At 39.3% G+C, this 24,975-nt stretch overlaps 1 protein-coding gene across 1 annotated transcript; it reads right to left on the reverse strand.

Moving 5' to 3' along the window:
- Nucleotides 1-326: 326 nt before the first annotated feature.
- ANXA5 (annexin A5) lies at nucleotides 327-24,484 on the reverse strand. Its single transcript, XM_036922995.2, has 13 exons — nucleotides 24,343-24,484; nucleotides 24,135-24,176; nucleotides 18,182-18,266; nucleotides 16,948-17,042; nucleotides 15,432-15,545; nucleotides 13,796-13,886; nucleotides 10,367-10,446; nucleotides 9,883-9,939; nucleotides 5,054-5,147; nucleotides 4,141-4,236; nucleotides 2,395-2,453; nucleotides 2,045-2,167; nucleotides 327-844 (listed from the first exon to the last, which is right to left on the reverse strand). The coding sequence occupies exons 2-13, from the start codon at nucleotides 24,141-24,143 to the stop codon at nucleotides 782-784; spliced, it is 966 nt and encodes a 321-aa protein (XP_036778890.1). The 5' UTR covers nucleotides 24,144-24,176; nucleotides 24,343-24,484; the 3' UTR covers nucleotides 327-781.
- Between the last annotated feature and the right edge of the window lie 491 nt (nucleotides 24,485-24,975).

The following is a 24,975-nucleotide window of genomic DNA, read 5'->3' on the forward strand; positions in this document are numbered from 1 at the left end:
GAAAAACAAATTAAAAATAGGAAAGAGAAACATAGCACTCTAAATTTTTAGGTTAAGTTTTAAAATTAGCTTTCCTACTAAGCAACTACCATCAAAAGTATCACCTTAACTGATGCCCAAATAAACATGCTACAAATAAATGAGACCCCTTTAACCTCTGCATCATTCCGAACTAGAGGAAATTGTTTGTAGTGTTGCATTTAGTTAATCACCCAAAAAGCCAACTAGAAATTCACTTGTCCACTAACACCACTGTCAATTGACTAGCTTAAAAAAGATGTCACTGTTAAATAGATAAAATTTTCTAAACACACACCGACACATAATTCAAGGGAAAGTAAATCTTTATTTCTCATTATCTTTTGAGCAACCACCATAATTTTTCAGGTTTAATATAGTAGCAAACTTGATTAATAAAACTCCAAGAGTTTATAATTTCAAGGCTAAGGTTCTAATTAAGGTTATATGGTTATCAATTTAATGTAAATGAAGTTTTTTAAGAAGGTAAAAGCAGTCTGACCTCTTAAAATATAAATGACGCAGACTTTAGACTCGGCAACATAACTACACTTGAGAACTACACAACAAAGAGAGAGAACTTAAATTGAGGATCAGGAAGCAGCACCACGGTTTTCCTCTATAACATGTACATTTTGGTCATTAGCATGCTAGTATGAATGAGGCAGCAGGACAAGCATGGGCATACGGAAGGTGCTGTGGGGGGCTGACGGCAGGTGGCGGTGCTGGCAGGCACTGCGCAGGCCTCTCTCCACGTAGCACGTCAGTCGTCTTCTCCTCCACAGAGCAGCAAGAGACCTTTCTTATAGTCCCCAGATGTGTCACCCTGAAACCAGTGTGCTCTGTTAACCTCCATGACTCACGGAAACCACAGAACATTTAAAAAACTAAGAAGTATCTGGCAACAAGTTTTATTCATATGACTTCTCCCAAGTGGGTAATCTGTGTGTGACTTTCACGACAGGAATGTTATGCAGGGAGTTTCCTACCCATGTAAAATATGTTTAACTTTCTAATTTTACCCCTTAAAGGCAGTTCCATTTAAGACAATAAAGTACATTATTCCCTCTGGTCATACAGAGAACAGGGAAGCTTTTATGATACTCAGACCAAGCCTTCTAACAAACTCTCAGTTTCTGTCACATTCTGTGTATGTCTGGCTAAGGGGGTCAATGCTGGGACTGCTTGGATGTTACAGCTTTGCCTCAAAGACAGAAGGGCAGGATATGCATTGCCTCTGCTTGTCTCATACACAGATGTATGTGACACACTGATGTTTCAGGCTGTGAATGCATGGCAAGAATCCTCTAGGGCCCTTCAGTCCAGACACACCACACACACACAAGTTAAAAACTTGCTCAACTGAAATCCTGCTTTGCACATGGCCCACATTCCCCTTAAGAGAGGGCAGGAGTGTGGTGGGGGGGGGGGGAGAAGTAGCAATGAGAGTTAAGGAAGGAAGGGAGGGAGAGAGAAATGAAAGAGGAAAGAAAGTGAGAAAGCGAGCAAGAAATCCCATCAAAAAACCTTATCAAATTTTATTACAGGCCCACAATCTCTCTTGATTTTAAATAGACAGAAACAGTAATAAGCCCTAAGCTCTTTATGTATTCCTGGTAGGACTTGGTTGGTTCTTTCCTGACCTGTGAACCAATACCACTAACAAACAATACAGAAAGGAAAGGAAGCACTAACAGATAGCTGGAACTGATAAAAGAGGGAAAAGAACAGACACATTATCCTCATGGGCAAAGGGCTGGGTTTGCCGAGTCACCTGTCACCACTACTAAATAATGCTTCTAAGCTCATCAGGAACCTCAGCCCTAACAAGGGCCAATCTTTCACTAGGGAGCTATTACCTGTCACTTCAAAAAACATTATGCCAAGCTTTGTAACTCATAGCTCTCATCATACCACTATAATTTTAAAGGTAACACAAGAATTGGATTCTCCCACCCATGTCCTATATGCTACCTATTGGTTTGCTGTGGATTTCTCAACATAATTTAAGAAAAGGTTCTACTACCTTAATCATAGAATAAAGAGAGGTGGCAAAATTCTTCCTGAACTCCTTCCTAATGTTGAACAGATCAATCTCACTCCTGGAAACCACGACTCTGATGAGGGTATGATCATCTGTCCCAGCTCCCTTTAAAAGAGAAAAAGAGAGAAACACATTACTTTAAAATATGTGTAGCACCAAACTCCCCCGAGTTTGCTCAATCAGTAAAGTAAAACAATTTGGTACAACTGAACTACATGTTTTAAGAAGAAAAAAAAATTCCAAAGTCTATCATCTAAAACATAATCACACATGAACAAAGGTAATAACTAGAGAAAAATTATTTGGATGGAAGATTCAAGGTATATACTTACCTTCATAGCATAGTAGAGGGTCTCTGCAAGGTAGGCAGGTATACTTCGAATAGATTTCACTAAAAAATAAATAATATAGTGGTCATATGCTATTTGTACATGAAAAGGATTAAGTAATTAAAACTCAATTTGCCTCATGCTTATAGCTCTACTTACTTACGAGTGTAACAGTTAACAACACAGGCTGAAGAACTCATTTGCAAGCTGATCTGGTCTATTCAAGTATTTTCTTAGATACTAGCTTGAGTTTTCCCTTATTGTTCTGCGTTTCACATAGAAGGGCATGTAGGAGAAAGGGTTCAAGTTTTCCAATGCACGTTTGTTCCGTGAGTACCTCTCTGCTCTAGCAGTTTGGGCAGCGTAGGCTGTTAATGCCACAACCTTCTTCAACCCCAACAAATTATATAAACATCCTGGAAATTCTCAATGTAATATATTCAAGCAAATGATACAAGATTACTACTCTATCTAATCTTTGACCAATCTTGGACAGTTTTCCTGAAATCTTAATCTAGATATTCTCTCCTTGTTCTTTAACATCCATGATTCACAAAAACAGCACGACACTTACCATTTCAGTAGAAACACCTAGGTAAAGTGATTTAACAGAAAAGATACCTTCCCAGGACATGTACTTATCTGTTTTGTGTTAGAGCTGCTCAGACCTCAGTATGCTTAGCTTCAGAAACTACTATGTGAAAATTCTTTAATATACAAAATCAATCCTTCAATTGTTGTGTGTGTTGAGGGGGGTGGGGGTTGGGGGTTTTCTTTTCCAATGCTTAAAAAAAAAACAATCCTACGCTGATAGACAGTGACTATAATGGGTTATGTAGCGGGGACTTGATAATGGGGGGAGTCTAGTAATCATAATGATCCTCATGTAATTGTATATTAATGATACCAAAAAAACAAACAAGACACCAGTAACTAAAAATGCTCATCATTTTTAAGTGTATTCTAATTATGATAGGGCTGTTTTAAAAGCTTTCTATTAAAATTCATTAACTGCAGACTCAAATGCAAGGCTATTGTTAGTGTTGATTAATGCACGTTTAGCTTATTCTCCAGAAGACAGCACAAAAACTTGAGCTCAACACGAAATACTTGGAAAACACCACAGGGAAGAGGTTCACTCAAAACTTGTGTGAAAACTAGGGCTACTGGGAACTCACAAACTAAACTCTCCTTCATTTGGAGAATATATAATACTGCAATGAACTGCAAATATTTAGTTCTCCAATTTTTCCAGATTATTCTGAATATTTAACCAAAATGCAATTCCAAATATTTAATCTCAAAAACAACCCTCATTATATCTTCCATTATATTAAAGATACTTTTTCTAAATCAGATGCCAACTTCTCAGTCTGCCTCAAAGCTGTGAGGACACTATTCAAAGGAATAGTAAAATTCCACAGGTATAAGAAATAGCATTTACAAGCTTCTGAGATAATGCCCACATTTCAGGTTTATAATGGCACAGCAGTATTTTTAATACAGCTTCAAAATGATTCTTAAACAATTCTTAGTATTTCCATATGATTAGATGAATTAACCAGATAATCATGTATTTCCAACATCAAAACATACTTTCAATTGGAAATTTAGGAGTTTGCTTTACCCAAATATAAGCTCTTCTTTTCATGACGAAACAGGTAATTATTTTCAGACACAGCTTCAACTGAATAAAGAGTACTTTAGCTCCTAACACCATAAATATTACATATATGCAAAATTACCTACCAACAGCAAGGAGTAGTTGCTCCAAATTACCAGAAGTCTCTCGGTCAATGGTTTCCTCAATTTGAAATCCTGATATAGTCATGTATTTATCAAACACTAGAAAAAAGGTAAATGATTTCTTAATCACATAAGGATCATTCTTTCCAGAGAGAAGATATTTACTCTTACCAGACACTATCCTATCAAACATCAATCTCCCCTTTTTCCTGATTTAAGAACCCTGGTTTTGTTCATGGCCTCAATATGCCAAGCCCTAAACAATGGGTGATAAATGTTTTGCTCTACTGATTTCCCAGCCCTTCCTTACTGGTTACAACCAATGAAACCTAAAGGTAAATTTGCTGGAAAGGTTTCTGAAAAACCTTTCTCTTTCTTTATAAGTGATAGTTATGATTAGTTAACACTTTTCTGTCTTCTTGTTGTGAAAATGGTTGATATGTTTGGAGGTACAGCAGCCATCTTGTGATGACAGAGAGGTACTGAGCATGAGAAGAAAAACAAAACACTAAGGACAATAGAGCAGAAGAGAAAGAGCCCAGGTTCTTCCAAGCCAGCCAGGGAATTCCTTCCAAATCAACCAAGAAAGTTCAGTTTTTTAAGCCACTATTAGTGGGGTTTCCTGTCACTTGCCACTGAACTCACTCCCACCTGGGGATACAAGTACTGATGACTATCCAGAGATGAGGTCTTGGGCACTACAATCTAGGAGGAAATACTTGTATTGAGCTATAGACCAGTGATCTGTGATTTGGAGATTAACAATCTGAGAGGAAGGCCTACCTCCCATCACCCTAATAGTGAAAGTTAGACTAATCGCTAGGATTCATTAAGCGTCTCTTATGTGTCATCTATGTTGGCATACTGGCCCCTGTACTTTCAAAATGATTTTATCATACACTTTTTTTTCACTCACCCCTTCTCAAATGCGACACACTTCGTGTTCCAAAGATGGTGATAAACTTTTCTTCATCTGTCCCCCATTTAAGTTCTCCAGCCTGAAACAAAGCCTGTAAAAATTTCAACGTCAATTAGTAAAATGTTCCTCTTCTGATTCCAGGTTCTTAATCACACTTGTATTTTATTCCTTGAATATTTATTAATTTGCCGGATTCATCATCTTATACTATCCCATCTACCGTTTCCTACTCTGAAACTCAGCGAGCTGAGTTTGGAGCTACTTCGGAGCTGGCCACTGAACTGTGCCACAAAAGGCTCATGGGCCACAGCAGTAACACAGCAATGATATTAGGTTAAATGTTCCCCAAATGTCTACCATAACTTCCAATCTTTCAGAAGCAATGGTACGCTCGGCACAAAGTTCTAATTACTTCACTGTTGACACATCCATTTACAGATTGGAAAAGACTTTAACTAGAAGCTAAGTTCAATAACATAATAAAAAGAAAACTCCATATTTTCTCTGTACAACTGAAATTTAACCAAAACTAGCTATAAAAAATTTCACATATCTAAAAATTCACAATGAATTTTCAAAAGGTGTGGTACAATATAGCACAATGCCTGGCATGTAGCAGGCACTTAACACATAACTGTTTAATAGTTTAAGTGTCTGTATTTGCTTTTTTAAATGGAAAAGAATATATGCTCTCTAGTATTTGTGTAATTGCTGAAAAAAATTAAATTATATGCAAATATCACCATTAAATCTGAGTCCACTTACTAAGATGTGGCTAATTTATTAAAACTCAAAGAATCGATTTTAAAATATCTATACTACCCTTTTAGTTATTCAGTTCAGTAAGTATACGTATTAACCAAGACAAATGCAATATGTTGAAAGTGCTACTTGGAGCTGCCCTTATGCCCACAAATGGCAAACCAAATATGGACAGAAGTGATGTGATCATAGCACATGTTTGGATATAGAAATTCTGAACACATAAGATTTAAGAATGTAGATTATCGTGGTATAGATCTATTTCTTACTGTATTTCCAGGAATTTTTTTTAGAAAAATGAAACACATCTTTTATACCCAATTTTGAAATTAGTTTGCTTTAATGATAAACAGTATCACTCCTGGTCATGTGAGTATGCTCTTCAAAACTAAAAAAGAATTAGTATGAAAAGTCATGTAAGTATCTAAACTTCAGAATTGTATCATGGTGTTGCAGACCTGTCTTAAAATAACTTTTTTAATCTAATTACCAAACTAACACACATTCACTGAGAAATTTTCTAAAATAGAAAAAAACATAAAATTATAATGAATACCAACATCCTAAAGATACTGGTTACTACATCTCTAGTATGTTTTCTACATATAGATATACAAACACCTAGGAGGAGGAGAGGGCATATCCTATACAATACTGCAGGTATTGCTGAAGCACCCCCTTCTTATCAACTATTCTGTATTTTTAGGAATTTTCTCTAGTAGGTGTAGCAGTTAAGCTTGTTATAAGGAAATAACTGGTGCAATTGCCATTTTTAACCATAACCTCTTAATTTTCCTGCAAGAACTGTGTTTGGGACAAATATGTATTCTAAAACTATTAAACCACATGTAATAATTATGACAGCATCTTTATGTGGAGCAATGATACTTAGAAGTTTTGTTTTGTCTTGTTTAACATTAGGGTTCTTTCTTCTAAATGATGATGCCCAATATTCACAATGTTCTAGATAAGGGACCCTCACACCTCCTCACTCTCCCCACTTCACTCAGAAAGGACTTTACAGGTTAGCCTGAGCACAGCTGGATAATCTCTGGTTCAGTACAAAATACAAAGATGTGGGAGTCAGAATGACCTGGTTCTTGTCCTTGTCTGGGAGATCTTAAATGAGTTACTTAATCTCTTCTTGGGCCTCAGTGTCCTCATCTGCCGAGTAGGAATAATATTTCTACAGAGTCATTAATGGAGATTATATGACTTATGTAATGAATGCATTGAACAGTGTCAGGTAATCAATAGCAAGTACTCAGTAAACATTAATTTCCTTCTTCCACCCACTTCCCCTAAAATTTCAACTTTCTCTCCAGGGAAATCCTAAAATAAGGATTTGGCAAGGAAGGAAGTATAAAGTAAGTTTAACACACTAAAAATATAAAAAAGTAAAGTAGATTATCTACTTCAATTTCCAGGTGAATGATTCATTGTGCTTTATCAAATCCCTGAAATAACAGGAATCCACTTAGTGCCAGGTTTCAGTAGAGAAGAAAATTCAAAAACTTATGAAAGGGCCCTTAGGAAGCTGTCTCAGCTGAAATCTTAAACTCCCATTAGCGGTAACAGTCTACTGCCCTTGCTATAAGGTACATATTGATGTGTTCTTTTTTATAATGCTAAAGGAGAGTTGTTTTTTAACAGGTTGAATTAATGTTTTAATTCATTTTACAGAATAATACATCTTAGAGAATCAAAGCCTAATAGCCAGTATAGCATGCTCTATGTTGTTCCTGGACACTGGAAAGCCTGGACTTTCTCAAGGGAGAGTTTAAAGTAACTTTATAAGGCAGTTTTTCAGATGTACTAAGTGTCCCCTTCAGAGTTCTTAATGGTCATAGCCTCTGCATGACAGGTGTCAAGTATAAAACCTTGGTACTCAAAGTGTGGACCCAGGACCTGCAAGGGCATCCCTTGAGTGCTGATTAGAAATGCAGAATCTGAAGCCCTAACCAGACCTACTGAGTCAGAATCTGCAGGTGATTCAAATGCACATGAGAGTCTAAGAAACACTGCTATGCAGAGTGCTCTGAGAAGAAAAATCCATGAAAAGGAGGTAAAAATAAACTGCTTCCACCCAGAAGCCTCAGACTGCAGCAATGCTCTCATTACATCACTGGTTGTGCTGGGAGACCTCCCAGTGGGCCTCACTGGAGTTATCTGACACTAGAGTTGGCTTCCTTTACCATGACCACTGAAAAGCATCCAGAACCCCTACTCTTGAGAGCACAAGTGTAACTGTAAGAATCAGCACCGCCTCCTACAAAGCCCACAATGGGCTGGTGCCTGGAAAGCAGCAGGTCATCTCAGTAATGAACAAAGCCCCTGGCAGTGGGAGTACAGGTTTGAAGGGCTCCTCTAGCACTCTGTCCTCAAGACTGGGGATCTTAATCTAGATCTGTGTTTCCACAACCGGCACTTAGCAAATCTTTTATGTAGTAGAGGAAATGAGAAAGGACAACAGGCAAGAACCCTGAGACTGTTGTTAGTGAAAGAAGAAGGGCTCTGGGGTCAGAGGAGCCCAGGTGGGAACCCCAGCTCCGCTGCTGCTCAGTGAGGACCAGGGTTTGTTTCTCAAATCCCTGAGCCTGTTTCCTTACCTACAGAAAGAAAATGATACCCTTTACTTTAAGTCATGCGCTAGTTCATGCATCAATTATTTACTGAGTGCCTACAATATGCTAGATGCAGAGAATACCAACAGAACTGACAGCTCAGTGCCCTGGGTAGGTAGGCAAAGCAAAAAGGCAGCTTCAGTGGAAGGTGGCACGGACTGTGACAGGAAGCCAGGAAGCTTGAGATGCTACAGTCTTCCCCGCATGGGGCACCTGACACCCACTTGGGGGTGGAGGTGGGGGGCAAGAAGGCTACCTAAAAAGTAGCTAACCTGATGACTGACTCTTGAAGAGAAATTAGGCGAATGGTGGAGGAAGCGGCCAGGAGAGAAAGAACAAGAGAGAGGCATGAGAAAACAAGGGACAGATAACATAGAGGCTTATAAAACGTACTTCGGGGCTTGGACTTTATCCTGAGGAGAGTGGGATCCACTGGAGGATGTGTATTTTATTAAACAGATTTGCATTTTATAGGGTATAGAGAGGCAAGCACAAATACTACACAGACAGCCCTCATTAAACGTTCATTTCCCTTCCTTTTCTCTTCCCAGCTAGACAAAGATGACAATATTGCAAAGCCATTATGAAATCAACCCACCGAAGAGAAGAATAATGTTCCCCTCTTTTCCACTAGCAAGGTCAGATCATACATCCAATGGCTGTTTCGTAGAGGTGGTCAATCAGAGTGAATACAGCAATTCCTTTCTCAATGGTATATGACTAACAATCAGAATTGTGTATTTTACTACTTGAAACATTAATTGAAAGAGACAGGACTGTATGTGATTCTAGGAATCCAAGTAATTCCTTCATTACCAATTTCCAGTTTTCAAGTCACATTTCAAATTTCCTAACACTTATTTCCTGCATTTGATTACTTTATAAATCATACTATAAAGTATATTGGGATTTAAAGCCAATTAAGTACAAAATTTCATTTGGGAGTCACTAAAAAGCAGCGACAAAGGAACAATCCTACTTAGAATTCTACCAAAGGGAAGGTGGAGGGGTTTCCAAATACTACAGTAACTTATCATCTATTACACAACAGAACAGCATTTATCATTAAAATACTTTATTCTTTCTTGTTTACCTTCTCCTGCCAAGAGACCTACTGCCCCATTAGCAGTGGAATCAATAACACCTGTTTTTTTGGTAAAAGTATTTTGTGAATGTTCCATAATCACACACAAAAAATAACATATCCAGGTGGAACTCACTATTTACACATAATGTATTTTACTTCATTTCAGCTTTGGGATAAAGTATTTTGCTGGTCAGATATCTACACACATGGGTCTTATGATTTGTAAAGGATCCATAAATAAGATTATTTTTAGATACTACTATAGATCACATTATCGTTTGTCATTAGCATGGATCCTTTTTTCATTTATGTATCTATCATAATAAAGTCATCACATAATAGGTATCACTCACTTGAGCATCTTGTTCAACCTGTGCTTCATCAATTCCAGCATCAGGGTCTCTATTAGCCTATAAAAGATAATACTGCATATTACTGAATACTTGGGCATTTTCATTCAAAAGCAAAAATGGTTCAACCTGATGGTTATGCACATTAAAGCTTTTTCTCTTGGGAATGATATACTTTTATTAAGATCGTATCAATCCTACAATATTTTGCCAAATTGCATATACCACTGTCCAGAACTGATCTGACACGCTTGATTTTAAATTCTATGAATAAAAGAGGATTGTAATTCCAAAAAGAAAAACTACGAGTCAGCTACTAAGTGCAAGTCAAATATTCTGAACACAAACACAGGCACCGCACATACTGCCAGAATCAAGCAGCTACCAAAAATGATTAAAAGAATTTTAAGTGACCTTACTTAACTAGAGTCAGACCAGTCCAGCTTCGAATTTCTAAATCAAACTGTAAATAGTCTCCACCCAATACCTGAAGGAGAACCACCAACATCCGCTGGTAGAACCCAGAAGTATCCCCAGTCACGTCATCTTCCAGGCTTGAGCCATATTCTGCAACAGAATAGTTTCATACTTATTTATAACTTACTTCAACTGGAAAAAAATATTCTGCTCCATTAATCAAATGGAAGAGACACAAAAGAAAAAATATTGGATTTGCATAAATGTTCTCTACTCTGTCTCTGAGTGCTCTAAAGGCTAAAAGCAAATACTTTGAGTGGCTGGATGAAAACAAATTAAAGTCTCCAAAAAAAGTACTCAAATCAAACCTAAATTATGACTCAGCCATTTAGAAATTCTCTCAACCAATCTAGTTATTAATCTGTAGACACATGATGGTACTGGAAAGCCTCTGACATACCAATAATCATAACTTCAGACTTTATTTTGCTTTCTTTCAAATGTTTTATATAATTAGTGTCCAAAGGTCTTCTATCCTCTGAGTTTTCTTTCTTCAGACATGGCCATTGCTTCCCCTAATAAGATACTTTTCCTCTGCAGAAGATATGTTAACTCTGAGGAGACAGCAATGATGTTTTAAAATATGGCCCTTCCTACCTCTGTTTCTAGGTATTCAACATAATGTCATAGCAAAGGAGAGAACTGGGATCTACCAATGTTTGCAAGTCCTTTTCACTAACTCTCAAACAGCCGCTACTGAAGGAAAGGAGGTATCATTCATTATAAGGCATTTAAATATTTAGTTATTACTTGAAAGCAGACAAATTTTGAAAGCCTAAAACTTCTATTTTAAAAGATCTAAGAGCTACATGTTTATTTCAACCAGTTCCCAAAACAAAACCTTAAAGGAATCTTTTATTCCTTTTTCTACACCAACATCTCTATATAATTAACCATCAAATCCTTTCAAATATTTCTCCTCTGATGTATCCCTCCTCACACCTCCTAGCAACCTAGGCTGGTAGCTTACCTACCCCCATACTCACAACTACCTAATTAGCCTCTTTATTCAAATCTTCTCACTCCCACACTGTTCTTTCAACATTCTACTGCCCATTTCGGAACTTCTAATACCTTTGAATAAAGTCCAGATTTCTAATCCAGTCATGCAAAACCATCTATAACATAGCCTAACTGTGTTTACTCAATCTCCCACAACAGACATGTACATGTCCTCCACTGCAGCCAGGTTCTTTCCATTCCCTCCACATACTTTCCTCATTCCAGTCTCTATGCATTGCAGACAGTGACCAAAATGCTGTCATGCCAAAAATGCTTTCTTCGGCTATCCAAAACCCACCAAGCCTTAAAACCCTCTCTGGCTGGTCCACAAAGCCTCTCCTAACATCCAAAGCCATGATGACCTTTCTTCTGTGAATGAATTCTAGCATTAAATATTTTTTATATTTGACTTTAGTTTGGATTTCATTATCCTCTATTATAATTATTCTAAGTCATATTACCCCTAAATAGACTGTAAACTCCTCGAGGACAGGAACAATGCTACACACAACTTTTGTGTCATTCCTGACAGCCAGGATACTGCCAGACACATAGCTAATATAACAGTAACAAGAGAGGATGGGCCTTCACAGGTATTATACCCTGGTGGCACTCCATGTGTCATCCAGCAGCACAAAGGTTCACTCACCAAGGTAAACATTCCCAGAATGAGACCTTTGGATATTACATCAAATCATACTCAAAGGTGATTATCTGCAGTGGAGATAAGAGATACACACCCGTATCACCTCAGCCTTAGTGGCTGGGACCTATCCAACTTAAAAAGGGAAGCAGAAAAGACAGCTCCAGCACTGGGGAAAGGTAATTATTTAGTTGCTGTAACTTTCACACTGTGCTGACTTGCTGGGCTACAATTTCATTCCTAAGATTAATAAACTAATGCCAAGATAGGGACCCATTTTCATTGCTGAAGGCACTAGGCTTGGAGCTCTGTTGATTCAGCTGACATATGGATGGTCTGGTCCTCTTCAGAGAGGCAGGGGAAACAGTCTTGACAGGAAATCTGACATGAAAGAAACACTCTACCTTTACTTTTTATTTCATTTTCTTGGTTCCACTGCTTCAGATTCAAATGCAGATATTTCCACACATCCCCACAAAAAAATCAAAATGCAGAGCATTCAAGCACTGCCATTAGCTAAAGCTACATTTCCTAAAACATTTTTATCAACTCTTACTTAAATAAGGTTTCTGTGATATTATAATGAGTCACAAAAAATACATAGCTGGTCATTCACAGGACCAAATATGTATCTCCCAGGTATATTTCCTCTTCATTAATAGTTCCTGAGAACACTGCAGTCTTAAAAGGTGAAATGGGTGTCTTGTCCTGTTAATGAGAGACTTTTGGACCCCACCCAACAGTGGGGGCTAGAGGCTGAATTAGCCAATAGCCAACAATTTAGTCAATCACAACTATGCAGTGAAGCCCTCACAAAACCCCGAGGAGCGCCTGTGCTCTTGGATCCGGCTTCTCAGTCAGGGGTGAGGGCGAGTGTTTATGCTTGGGGAAACTGAATGCTCCCAGGTGCCACCAAGCCAGACCCCAAGCTCCACCAGAGTAGAAGCTCCTTTATTCGGGACCTTGCCCTGTGCATCTCTTTTCTGGCTGTTAACTTGTATTCTTTATTGAACTGGTAAACATTTGTCCCAAGTTCTGTGAGCCGCTCGAACCTAAGGAGGAGATCTTGGAAACCTCCAGTCTGTAGCCCGTATGTAGGTCAAAAGCACAGGGAACTGACCAGGGCTTGCAACCAGCACCTGGAGTTGGGGATGGAGGGCAGGCAGAGCCCTTAACCTGGGGAATCTGGTGCTATCTCTGGGCAGATATCATCAGAATGAGTTCTGTGACTCCCTGCTAGTATTCAAGAATGGCTTGGTGTTGTGTGTGGGAATACCTCCCCCACACACACACTTACACCCATTGGAATCAGGTCCGGGAACAAGAACAGAGCTACACTACTGTAACTGCTATGTATAATACTATTGTTGTTGTTGTATAAGAAAGAACACATTGCAGTTTCTTTTCCCAGATCCCAAAAGGGCCATGTGGATAACTCTTACTTCTAACATAAAACTGAATTTTACTAAGGAAGAAAAAACAAGTACATCTTGAAGTTAACGTAAAATATGATAATGTATCAATACACTAGTTCCAAATCCTACATAAAAGTGAACTCCACTCCACCTTCATCAGAAGCTTTCTTGTATACACTAAAGAAACTATACAGGTATAGTAAAATGCAGTCTTTTCTTTAATGAAGAAAACTAGTTTGAATTACTGCTTACTCATTCGTTCACTCATTTAGACAGCAGTCCCATGGCGCCTGCCTCCATAACTCTGAAGAACACTCATTTTAGAGAAATGAACAAGTGAAAGTGGAGAAGAAGGGGTAATACAATTCAAAACACTTACCTTCTTCATAAACTTGTTTTATGGCTCTCAGTTCCTCAGGAGTCCTTGAAGCAATAATTTCTGTTAGTACTTTTTCATCTGTCCCAGCTCCCTGTTGGGATATTTTTAATAGAAACATGTCAATAAGATTAAAAAGAAAGTTATTTTCCTAAAATAGATGCTACCAAATTAGATAATTATATCACTATCCAACATAATATTCACTTCATTGTATACAGTTTTATTAGTTACAGATTTAAATTTTTTTTCTCTTCAAAGACAATTTAATCCTTGTCTAATGAAAAACCATATTGATTTTATGTATGCGTGTGTTTAATACACAACATATAATAGATTATATAAGTTTGTAATGTTATCGGTTTAATTCCAAATCATTTAAAACATTTTAATGAAACATGAAATAAAAAAGTTGAAATAGTGAAAGTGAAAACTTTAAATTTACATGGAGGAGCACTGATACTTAATCTGTATCTCAAAACATAAACTCTTGCTCCCAAGTTGAGTTCTCTATAGATTCCACAGGGAAATTCTGCACCAAAGGAATAATAATACATCTAGCACTGCTTAGTTATTAGAAGCTGGATCAGTATAAAGGAATTGAGACTTGCTTTCTGGATTTGTGAAAAATAATTTGTTGGTTATCCTTTTTCTGATTATAAGAGTCCTATCTACATTGCTAAATTAGGAAATACAAGCAATGATATAGCTGAACTTAACTTTAAAAGACAGTCTACTTCAGCCTTATTCTCTTCATATTTCTGTTTATCACCAAAAGTCAAGCACTGAAAAAACCTAGGTTTATGCTTTGGCAAAATTTCAGCTACTGTTGACATTTCAGAAGCACGCCACAAAAATGCCCTTTTTCAAAACCTAAGACTGTTCATTCCAAAACAATCATTACAGGAAAATGAAGAGACTAAGCACAGAAAGGCTCCTAACTTTAAACCCTCCTCTCCTTCTACCCCAAACGTGCGAATCCCTGTACTGCATTATCTCCTTGTTAGATCTTAGGTTTTTACCCATTCAAAATCTGCTATTGATTGAACTAATTCCTGTCCCATAATTATAAACAAATGTTTCAATGTAGTCACAGTCATACAATATTCCAAACACCAGTCAAGGGAATACACCTTCAGCTATTTGCTACAATGAAATTACAACAAGTTTACTAGCTACCTCATTTTAGTGTTTACAAGTGTGGGGGGGGGGGGAGTGCATTAGAAAATCTTCCCTATCTGAAAATTCTCCCTGAAGCTTTATTTTTTGACCTGAAGTGATTAACATATTATTCCCTAACAATGCAATTTTCTACTTTAAAGTTAAAGTATCTAACCTGCAACATTTAAAAACACATCTCAAATTAAAAACAGGCATAAAAATATGGTATAAAAGGCTGTAAAAATATTAAAATTTTATATAGTCACTATTGAGTTAACTATACAAAAAGATTAAATGACACTTGTCATTTTCTCCCTCCTTTTCTTATCACCTATATTATCCTATACAGATTTGTCTTCAAGAAACCCTCACTAAAATAACTCAAATATTTAATATAAAAATTATGAGATGTAATTACCAACATAAATATTATTATTCATATTCATGACAGGAATGTTCCTTTCACTAGTCCTTTTACCTTGAGAGCATGCTTCAGCTCATAAGCATCATACAGCTGAGAAGGTTTCATCAGAGCCACAATTAGTTTTTCAAATTTTCCAGTCAGTTCTGATTTCAGGTCATCCAAAAGGTCCTAATTCACAGAAAAAAGAAATTTGTTAACCAGGCAGGAATTTTAAGGAGCTTCCTTAAATATAAATGATATTTAAATATGAAAGAGTCCTTTGCTCTAATGAATTCTTTTTTTTTTTCAATTTAAGTATTGTTGATATACAATCTTATATTAGTTTCAAGTATACAACTCAGTGGTTCAACAGTTACCAGTATTATTAAACACTCACCCCCACTAGTGCGGTTACTGTCAACATAGAGAGATGTAACAGAACGACTGACTATATTCTCCGTGCTGTGCTACTATCCCCATGACCAACTTATGTTATGACTGAGAATTTTTATGCGCCTTTATCCCCCTCACCCTCCCACTCCCTACTCCAACTACAGCCACAACACCCTGAAAGCACCTGGTCTGGTTTAATGACTTGTGTTGCTACCTCGAAGAAGAAAGGCACATGAGCTAAACAAAACCCATAGCCTTGAATAATGTACTTATGACATCTGATCTAAAGCTTAAACTAAAGCAAAACCACTATATGTCAAGGTATTTGTTTTTAAGAGCTGTTTTTATTAATTGCAAGAGATTAAAAAAATGAATAAAAGTAGGCTAAACATATTTTATTTTAAAATACTATTCTGATAAAAGTGTATCTTTTTTTAAAAATTCCCCCCCTAAAAAATCATAAGTACATTTTTATAAATGACAAAATCTGGCCTATCATACCTAAACAAAGCAACTTTTTCTTTTCTCTCAATACCTAATAATATTTTAATATGTAATCTATGTTCATTGTTATGCTCCTGACTAATGAGGGACAACTGCTATGGGAAAACTGTATATAGTTATGAAAGGAAAAGCTGTTGTTATCCATTTCAGTTTCAGCACACTGGGCAACTGTATGTTGAGAATACTTTGTTTTGCTTTGCATTTGTTTTTCAATAAATGACAAACACAAGTTTTCAGAGTAACAAAACTACGTTTAAGTTTTTTCATGTATGCACTGAATTCATTTAGCAATGACTTAGCTTTTACTTTTAACTATTAATCAAATAAGAGCATTTAAATCAATGCATTAACTCATTTATTAAAATACAACTCTAAAACAGTGACTGTCATAACAAAACATATTCTAATACAAGTTTATACTTAGAAAGTGGATACTAAAACAATCCTGAATGGGAAGCACAGAAGAAAAGAGGGACAGCTATCACCATGGGATCTTCTGGCCTCTACAACATCAAGCAAGGAAATCAATTATGTGAGGGTAAGCCGGGTGAGCAGTGTAACCAACAGCTAGTAATCAAACTGGGAAAGAAAAAAGCAGAAGTAGTGAAGTCAGAATCACAAAATAATTTTATAAAAGAACACTAGCAGATTTCAAACTCTCACATTTCTACCTTGGGGTGAAGTGGGGTCTTACCCTGCCAAATAGAGTTTTGAAGGCCCCAGCAATGTCCTGGCGCTGCGCGTTACTTCGGGATGTCAGCAGAGTCAGAATGCTCTCCTCATCAGTGCCTGCAATTTATGTTCAAACAATTATATCTCAATTCCCACATGCCCACTCTTTCAGTCACTTCTGTAACCAGCTCCCCGGTCACTTTAATTCCTTACCTCATAAAATACATTTTATTTATCCCCTCTTTCTGATGCATTATAAAGTAGGTGGAAAAACACCCCTGACCTCTAAAAAACTTGGTGCACCTAGTTTTTCTTGTAACAAATAGTTCCTCAAATAAAGGCTATTCACAAGGCACAATGTGTTGAATGTTACCAGGGATTAAGAGAGGAGAAAGATACACACCCTGTTTCAAGTTACAATTTAAGGTGAAAAATACAAAACACACAAACCACCAGGAGCTAAGGCAGAGTATGCCAAGTGCCTCAGGAAAGGTCTAGGTATTAAATGGGGTTCACGGGAGGTTCTCTTACCTGCGGTGGAAGACAATTTTGGGGAAAGTGTCACGGAGAACTGATACCCAAAACAGTCTTGAAGAATGGAAGGATTTTGAGACAGTGATATAGAAAGGACAGGCTTTTATGATGAGGGCAAAGCTCAGCAGTAGGAAAACACAGAGCTTCCATGAAAGGCAGATAACCCAGCATGGCTGCATCAGAGAACACAGCAATGATAGGAGCTCAGTCCCACCTGCTGGGCTGGGATACTAAGGAAGATACAACCAAGGCTGTATGGCCAGAATGCCAGCCCCTAGTCTGCGAGAGCAGGAAATCTCCCAAGATGTTCAGAATGCAGAGTGAAGGGATCAGAGCCAAGTTTAAGGCAGGTGGGATCCCTACACATGAACACTTGTGCAGAAGGGGCTTCAGGACAGGGAGATCAGGTACACATGGAAATCGTCGAGATGAGTGGTTTTTAAACGGCTAGAAAAGAAGACTGGGGAAAGAGAAGACAGTACAATGGGAGAGACTGAAAAGCTAAAAAACAAAGAGGCTGAATTTAACTTACGGTTTAGTTCTAGAGACAGAGTATTAGGGATGGTCAGTCGTATTATTTTGTTATCTTAACATATTTTTTCTCCTACATATCTCAGATCACAAGATTCTAAAACTAATCTTACTATAAATCAATGACTTTTTGTTTGGCAAAAACAAGTGCCACATTTTTGTTTTAAGAACAAAAAGGAGTCTGATTTTACCCAGGCCTTTCATGGCCTTACGAAGAGCTTCTGCATCAGCCCGCTCATCAAATCCAGGGAAGTCAGCCACCGTGCCTTTGAGAACCTGAGACAGAATATACTGTTACATATTCATAATATGGCTAGTATGACAAAGCATGTAACAAAACAGCAAGCGACTTGCTCTGTATTATGTTCAGTCTTTAAATAAATTTACCATTGGATGAGGATATGCAACCCCATTTGAAATGGGAAATGGATGACTTACAGTGTGGATTAACAGTACCAATTCAATGCACAAGCTTTCCTGGCCCACAGGCAGTACCATAAATGGGACAGCTGGCTCCTACAGCCCTCCTCCCTCGGGCATGGACCCCAGTGATCAAACCCCACCAACACCTCCTGGCTCACAGGGGGCACTTCCCTGCAGCCTTCCTTCCCAGGAAGACTCCTGTCACTTTGATCTAGGAGCATGCTGAGCCTGCATTAAAAATTGATGCCCTGCCCTAGGCACTCAACTCTGAGCAACGCTCTTATTACACAACTTTTCATCTAGTCCTGCTTCTTTGTGTTCACTTAGGGTTTTTAAGATAACCTAGCAAAGCCTGAAAAGACAGTGGGTAGTTCATGGGCCAGAAGAATACAATTATTTTAATTGAGAAGTTGATAAAATTATATTGAAAGACATTTTTTAATAGGGTTTCCTATGCCATGTAATGTGAGCATATAAAGTGAATGCATAAAGGAGTGACTGAGTTGGGAATGGTGGAAAGAAATCAGAAAAACTTCCCCCAAATGTCTTGAAAGTTGTCTGTGATTTTTTACAAGCAGGTTCAGGAAAGTAGAGAAGTGCAGAAACAAATTTCTGCATGCACAAAAACATGCAGAATAAACAATGTGGTGATTTGGACAGTCTTTTAACAGACTGGAACAAACAGCAAGGTTGGACAGAAAAATAAACAAGGGGAAGGTCATGGTGGGGGGTGAAAGGCACTGGAAAGCCATGCTGAGAAGTTCAGACTTCACCCCGCAGGCAAGGGACAGCCATGGGGAATTTAAGCAGGGAAAAACGATGTCAACTCTGCACGGTGGTATTTACCAGGGCAGCAGTGGAGGCAACAGGATAGACTGTGCAAGAGGGAAGACAGGGAGATGGTTTCAAACACTATTAACACAGGAACAAGATCTAAGTCAGGAACGGTTGGAAATGGAAAGGAACAGACAGGAAGAGGGCCTGGGCAGAAGGAGACCATTTAGGATGATTCCTCTTCTGGATGGGGAATAGGATAGGATGGATGGCTTTCCATTTCTCCACAGCAGACACACTGGAAGAGAAGCAGGCTTCCCGAGCACACAGGCAGTAACTGGAGCTGTGGGAGGCTCTCACAACAGGTGGTGTTAGAGGGGCAGGAAGAAGATCCCAAGGAACAAGGAAGGCCACCTACAATCAGAATGGCAGCTAACCTGCTGAGTGCAGCAGTGAGCCGCACACCGGTGCTCCGAGCTTCCCATGGATCCCCTCAGTGAGACCCAGTCTTACAGATGAAGAGACACACTGGCTCAGAAAGGTTTGGCACATCACCCACGTGACCAGCACGCAAGCCAAGCCAGAGCTGTGACATGAACCCAGGCCACGGCACATAGGCTCTTAACCACGGTGCTATATGGCCTCCCAAAGGCAAATGGAAAATCCAGAGAGGGTGGTGGCATGGAAGCCAAAGGAGAAAAATGTTTCAAAAAGGAAGAAAAGGAAGTGTCCAACACCACAGGAAAATCAAGTAAGGGGTAAGACTGAAAAGGGGGCACTGGATTTGGCAGCTAGGAGATCTCTGGTGGGGGTAAAGGCTGACTACAGAGGGAACTGAGAGGCAGAGCATCTCCATAAACTCCCACGGTTTTGTTAAAACATGCTTTTAAAAGAACTTTAAAAATTATTTTATCCAGTTTATAGGCTATGAAGAAGCTGCTAGTAGACAGAGATGTTAAAAACGGGAGAAGTTATGAACAAAGGAGACGAGAGATTTGCCATGAAGAAAAATCTGACCCCTAAGACCAAAGGAAGTAAGGTGAAAGATGGAAGAGAAGCATTGTCAGAATCTTAGCTACAAACTAAGAAGAAATCACTGCTGGGTGTATTTTTGAGACCTTTCTAGAAATTAGGAAACACTACTGCTACATTCCATAGGATCAGAGTCATTGTCAAAGCTAGCAAAGCCACATGGTGGTATTAACGGACCAGATGCGAATCACAGATGTGAGTCACAAGGGAAGAACCCTTGTTTGGACATCCTGTCCAAACACCATAGCTGCACACATAAAACTGTCTCCACTGGGCAAATGTGACTTTGCATGATGCATGTGAGAGGACTTCCCCAGTTCCCTGGAGTTCCCACTAGCCTCAAGTTAAACATTTACACCTCACCCAGGTTAATTCCAGCTGTAAGGCACTGTTCCCTTCACCCATCTTGTTACCTTTATCCTCTGCCACGAATGCCTTACCAAGGGAATTATACAGAACATTCTCAGAAAGAACATGTCCAAAACATACAATTCACTCTTTTAACTCTCACCTTCAAAATTATCCATTCCTAGCTCTATAATTTTCTTGGTTTTGTTTGTTTGCTTTAAATGAAATGTCCTTTACCTTCAGAGACTAGTGTATGCCAAAATAAAATGAAGGGTTGCTTTTCTAGACACCAAATTTAAAGACACAGGAAAATAATACAGAAACAACAATTTCAAATTTAAAGATGAGAAAACATTCACCTGACTGGAACAATTTATACTGAGGCTTTCCTGAAGACACAGAGAACTAAACCCTCTTTACATTTATCTTCTAGTTCAATGAAATCAATGCTTAGTCAAATGCCTACCCCATATTCCACATAATAATTAGGAACCAGAAATCAAGAACCACTTTAACTAAGCAACTGTGAAGCAGCTGTACAGTGATTTTTAATTACAGGTCTTCTGAGGCTCAGAAGAAGCCTCAGAGAGCCTTTTTACAAAAAGCCTTTGCAGGCCACCAGGAAAGGTGGAGAGGGGGCAAGGCCAAATTGGCACATTCTGTCTTCCCTCTCTCATCAGTAAAATTTAGTCTTATCTGAAGCACATAGGATAGGCCCATCAATATTTCCTGTGATAATGGGTCCCACTGATGAACAAGAAAAAAAAAATTGAGAATCACTGTACTAAGAAAAAAATGAGATAATCAAGGAAAGAGGGAAAAGCCAGTAAAAAAAGACGTAATTATGATCTGAGCTACAAAGCAAAATAGGAACCAGATAAAAACTGGAACCTCCAAGAGGCCTGAGAGGTACAAACATAATCAATTAGGGGTCAGACGTAAGATCTAGCCCTAATCCTTACCCTATATCCAATCTCATCAAAAAAAAAAATGTGAAAGTTACAGTTCAAAGCCTGAAATTCCAATAGGCTTATAGCCATTGCTTAGTTTCACATAACTTCTCCCTTTCATGCTCCTCATTTTTGCTTTTTTCATTTTGTCTAATTGTCCAACTACCTTCTGACCCCTTTACTAAAACCAATTGTAAAGAATAAAAGCATCACTATAAAATAGTTTACATTATATGCATAGCCACAGAAAAGCAGGTTTTTGATAACTTAACAAAACATATTGTCAATATGATTTGGATTTTTGTTGTTTCTTTATACTGTTCCTGTACCTCCCTGCCTGTGTAAGACTGCCTCACCTTGGCAAATACCAACAAAATGGAAAAGTTAAGCTGTCCATGAATAACAACGATGCCTTGAGTCAGTTAAAGTGGACAAATGCATTAGCCTCCAATGGGCATGTATTTAGTGGAGAGAGGGGGATTTTATTTTATATAATTGTTCAATTGGGCATTTTGTGAATATCCTTGAAGTTCTTTGACAAACCAGTTCATTCACACCAATGCTTCAGAAAACAAGTTTATAGAGAAAAGTGTGCATGGATTCACAAGTTTATTTCCTTTTATATCTAAACAATGGGGCAGAAATCTAATGAACATGGCTGGTCCTACAGAAAGGAAATATGTAGCTTCAAATCTTTCTTAGTTATAGAATAGATAAGTAATATATAAGCAAATGAATGATCTGTAAAGATGAAAGAGGATTTAAAGATCATACACACCCTGCTATTTATTAGACAGCACCACCCCAATGTTTTATAGGGAACTCGAATTCAACAAATCCACTCTTTTCACCCACCTCAAACCTACATTCCTTTCTCAAAGAAACAAAATCAGCCACTCAGTCCGACAAGCCACTCATCTTGATCTTGCCTCTACATATAATGCCTTTCCTCTTTCGTCTGCATGACTAATGCCAGCTAAGTAACCCCAATTTCCTCTTCTGTGAAACTGAAATAGTATTACTTATTTCCAAAACTGCAACGTGAGCACTAAATAATGCACACAAGGGACCTGGTGGTGCATCTGCTATATCAATAAATTTTAGCTCCATTTCCCATGCCTAACAATACCTGGCACATAGTGGGGACTTTAAAGCTTCATACATTCATGAATACACGCATGACTAGAAAGTGAAAAGAACAGTCAGCAACTGCTGTCCAAAGAAATGATGCCAACTGGGTTATGAATTCCTTCCAATTAATCAATTGCTTAGAGGTTTACATATTATACACACTACTAAACTGAAAGGCTGGGTCCAAAAAATACTTAACACAAAGGTCTTATGAGCACTAATTTTTACAAAAAATCAACTGATGTGTTTGTGAATTTTTAGAATATACAGGCCATTCGAATAAAACTTATTTCAGAAAATGATGTTATTACATTTCTCAGGAAGGAAAGTTAATTCCACATTAAAATATCCTTTTTATGGGGGAGACCTCAAACCAAAGTTTCCAACTAAAGTAATCTGAGAGTTGGTTGACTGCAGTATTTCTTAAGTGTAAAAGAGGAAGGAAGAATGGAAGCACTGTATAAATTTAATAAAGTTACCAACATCTTAATCCTCCCATTTTCTCTTGGAAAGGACCACGAAACTTTATAAATTTGGTAAGTCAATCTGATTTTTTTTAAGTGAACTACAGAGTATAATGAAAGGGCATTGTTTGAGCAGTAAAAACACTTGTTTAAAAAAATTACCTGACTCTAACAGGCCAGTTAAGATTGCCGAGATCTGTAACATTAGTTCTGGAGTAGAGTTAAGAACTAGTATATTATGCACAAAAGACTGTATAACGCAGTAAGTGTCCCAATTCTGCTATATAAATTAAGCGATTTTCTCTCTTCTACATTTTTGATAAATGCTAAGAACAGGGAAAAAAGCCAATTATGAGGTAATCAAGTTCACAATCAGTACCAAGGCAAATTCAAGTCAGAACTCGTTCAACGAGTTGATTGCTTAAGAAAAGCAGCCTGTTTAATCTCTGGCATGAAAAAGAAAAAGAAAAAAGAAAAAAGAAAAATCAATGCCGGCGACGAACTGTTCCGTTCACCGTTCACTGTAACAGAATGGAGCAACTGGGAAAAGCTCCTCGGCGGGAGCGCGACAGGAAAGAGCCAACGCCCACCCAGACTATTCAAACTCAGTTAACAGCAGAGGGGAAAAAAAAGGCAGGCACGGGGCGGGGGGCAGGCGGTCGCCTCACCGGACCAAGATGAGCTCCGGTTCTAATTTTAGCAACTCCGGATTTGGAGGAGGGCCCGCTTTTACACATTCCCTCACGAACCGGGAGAGCACAAAACCCGGCCACGTCGCGGCCGCGGCGGCCCGACGGCTGCTCCCCGGGTCCAAGCAGGCTCCGGGGTCTCGGAGGGGAGCAGCAGGGACACAGGAAAGGGGATGGGGAAAGCAAAGAGGAAATGAGAAAGGTCCAAGAGACTTTTCGAAGGCATTTTTCATTTACTCCTAAACTTTTCTGGCTTTCGGACTTCTCGAGCTCCCTTTACGCAGCTTCCAAAGTTGGCAAACGCGCGCGGTGCGCGGGGGCGCACGGCCTTACCGGTGCCATGGCGACGGCTCAGCTCCGGGAAGTGATGCCGGACTGCAAGGGAAGAGAGAGACCGCAGGCTCACCAACCGCACTCACGAGCTCCGCGCGCCCCGCAGGGCGCAGAGCGCCCCTCCGCGCGCCCCGCCACGTCGGCGCGAGCCTGGCGTCCCGCTCCCAGCGCGGGAGAGAGCCCCTCCCCGGGCCGGGCGAGCTCTCACCCGGACTGAGGCGCGCAAGCGTGCGAAAGCCCCGGCGAGCGGCGGGCACGGAGCGGCCAGGCGCAGGGAAGGGAACCGATGCTGGCAGAGGAGGCTCCGGGCGGCAGCGCGGACCCTGCGCCAAGCAACGGAAACACCACCCGCCGCGTCCGGCCCCGCCCTGGCCTCAATGCGCCTGCGTGGGACGCCGCTCGGCCATTCCTCGGAGAGCTTGGATGGGCCAGGGCCCCCGCTGCTTCGGCACCGGGAGGGGGCGCAGCTCCTCGAAGTCTCGGCAGACCGCTGTGGGTCCTGCCGCTTGGGAAGGGCGTGGGAAGCTGTCAGGACTCTGAGTTTGGGGTCGCTGGGGCCTCTCCTTCCCTCGGTGGCCGCAGGAACGGGCACCACACCCTGCTACTCAGACATAGCTGGGCGTGGGCGTCTTTTTCAAGGCCAAAGTCATTGGGGCCAAGGACCGCGCGTCTTTTGACCAGGGTATAGAAAAAGCGTGGAGTTGTGATGTCCATTTTCCAAGTTTTGTGGGTTTTTAAATAAGTGTCAATGGTTGCTTCCTAAATAGCTCTCTCTCAAATGTGTAGCCCTTTGGTAGTTTTATATGGCAAATTTCAAAACCTCTGCCTTGGGTCAATATTT

Source organism: Manis pentadactyla, chromosome 5 (assembly GCF_030020395.1).
Source record: "Manis pentadactyla isolate mManPen7 chromosome 5, mManPen7.hap1, whole genome shotgun sequence".
NCBI classification, from domain to species: Eukaryota; Metazoa; Chordata; class Mammalia; order Pholidota; family Manidae; genus Manis; species Manis pentadactyla.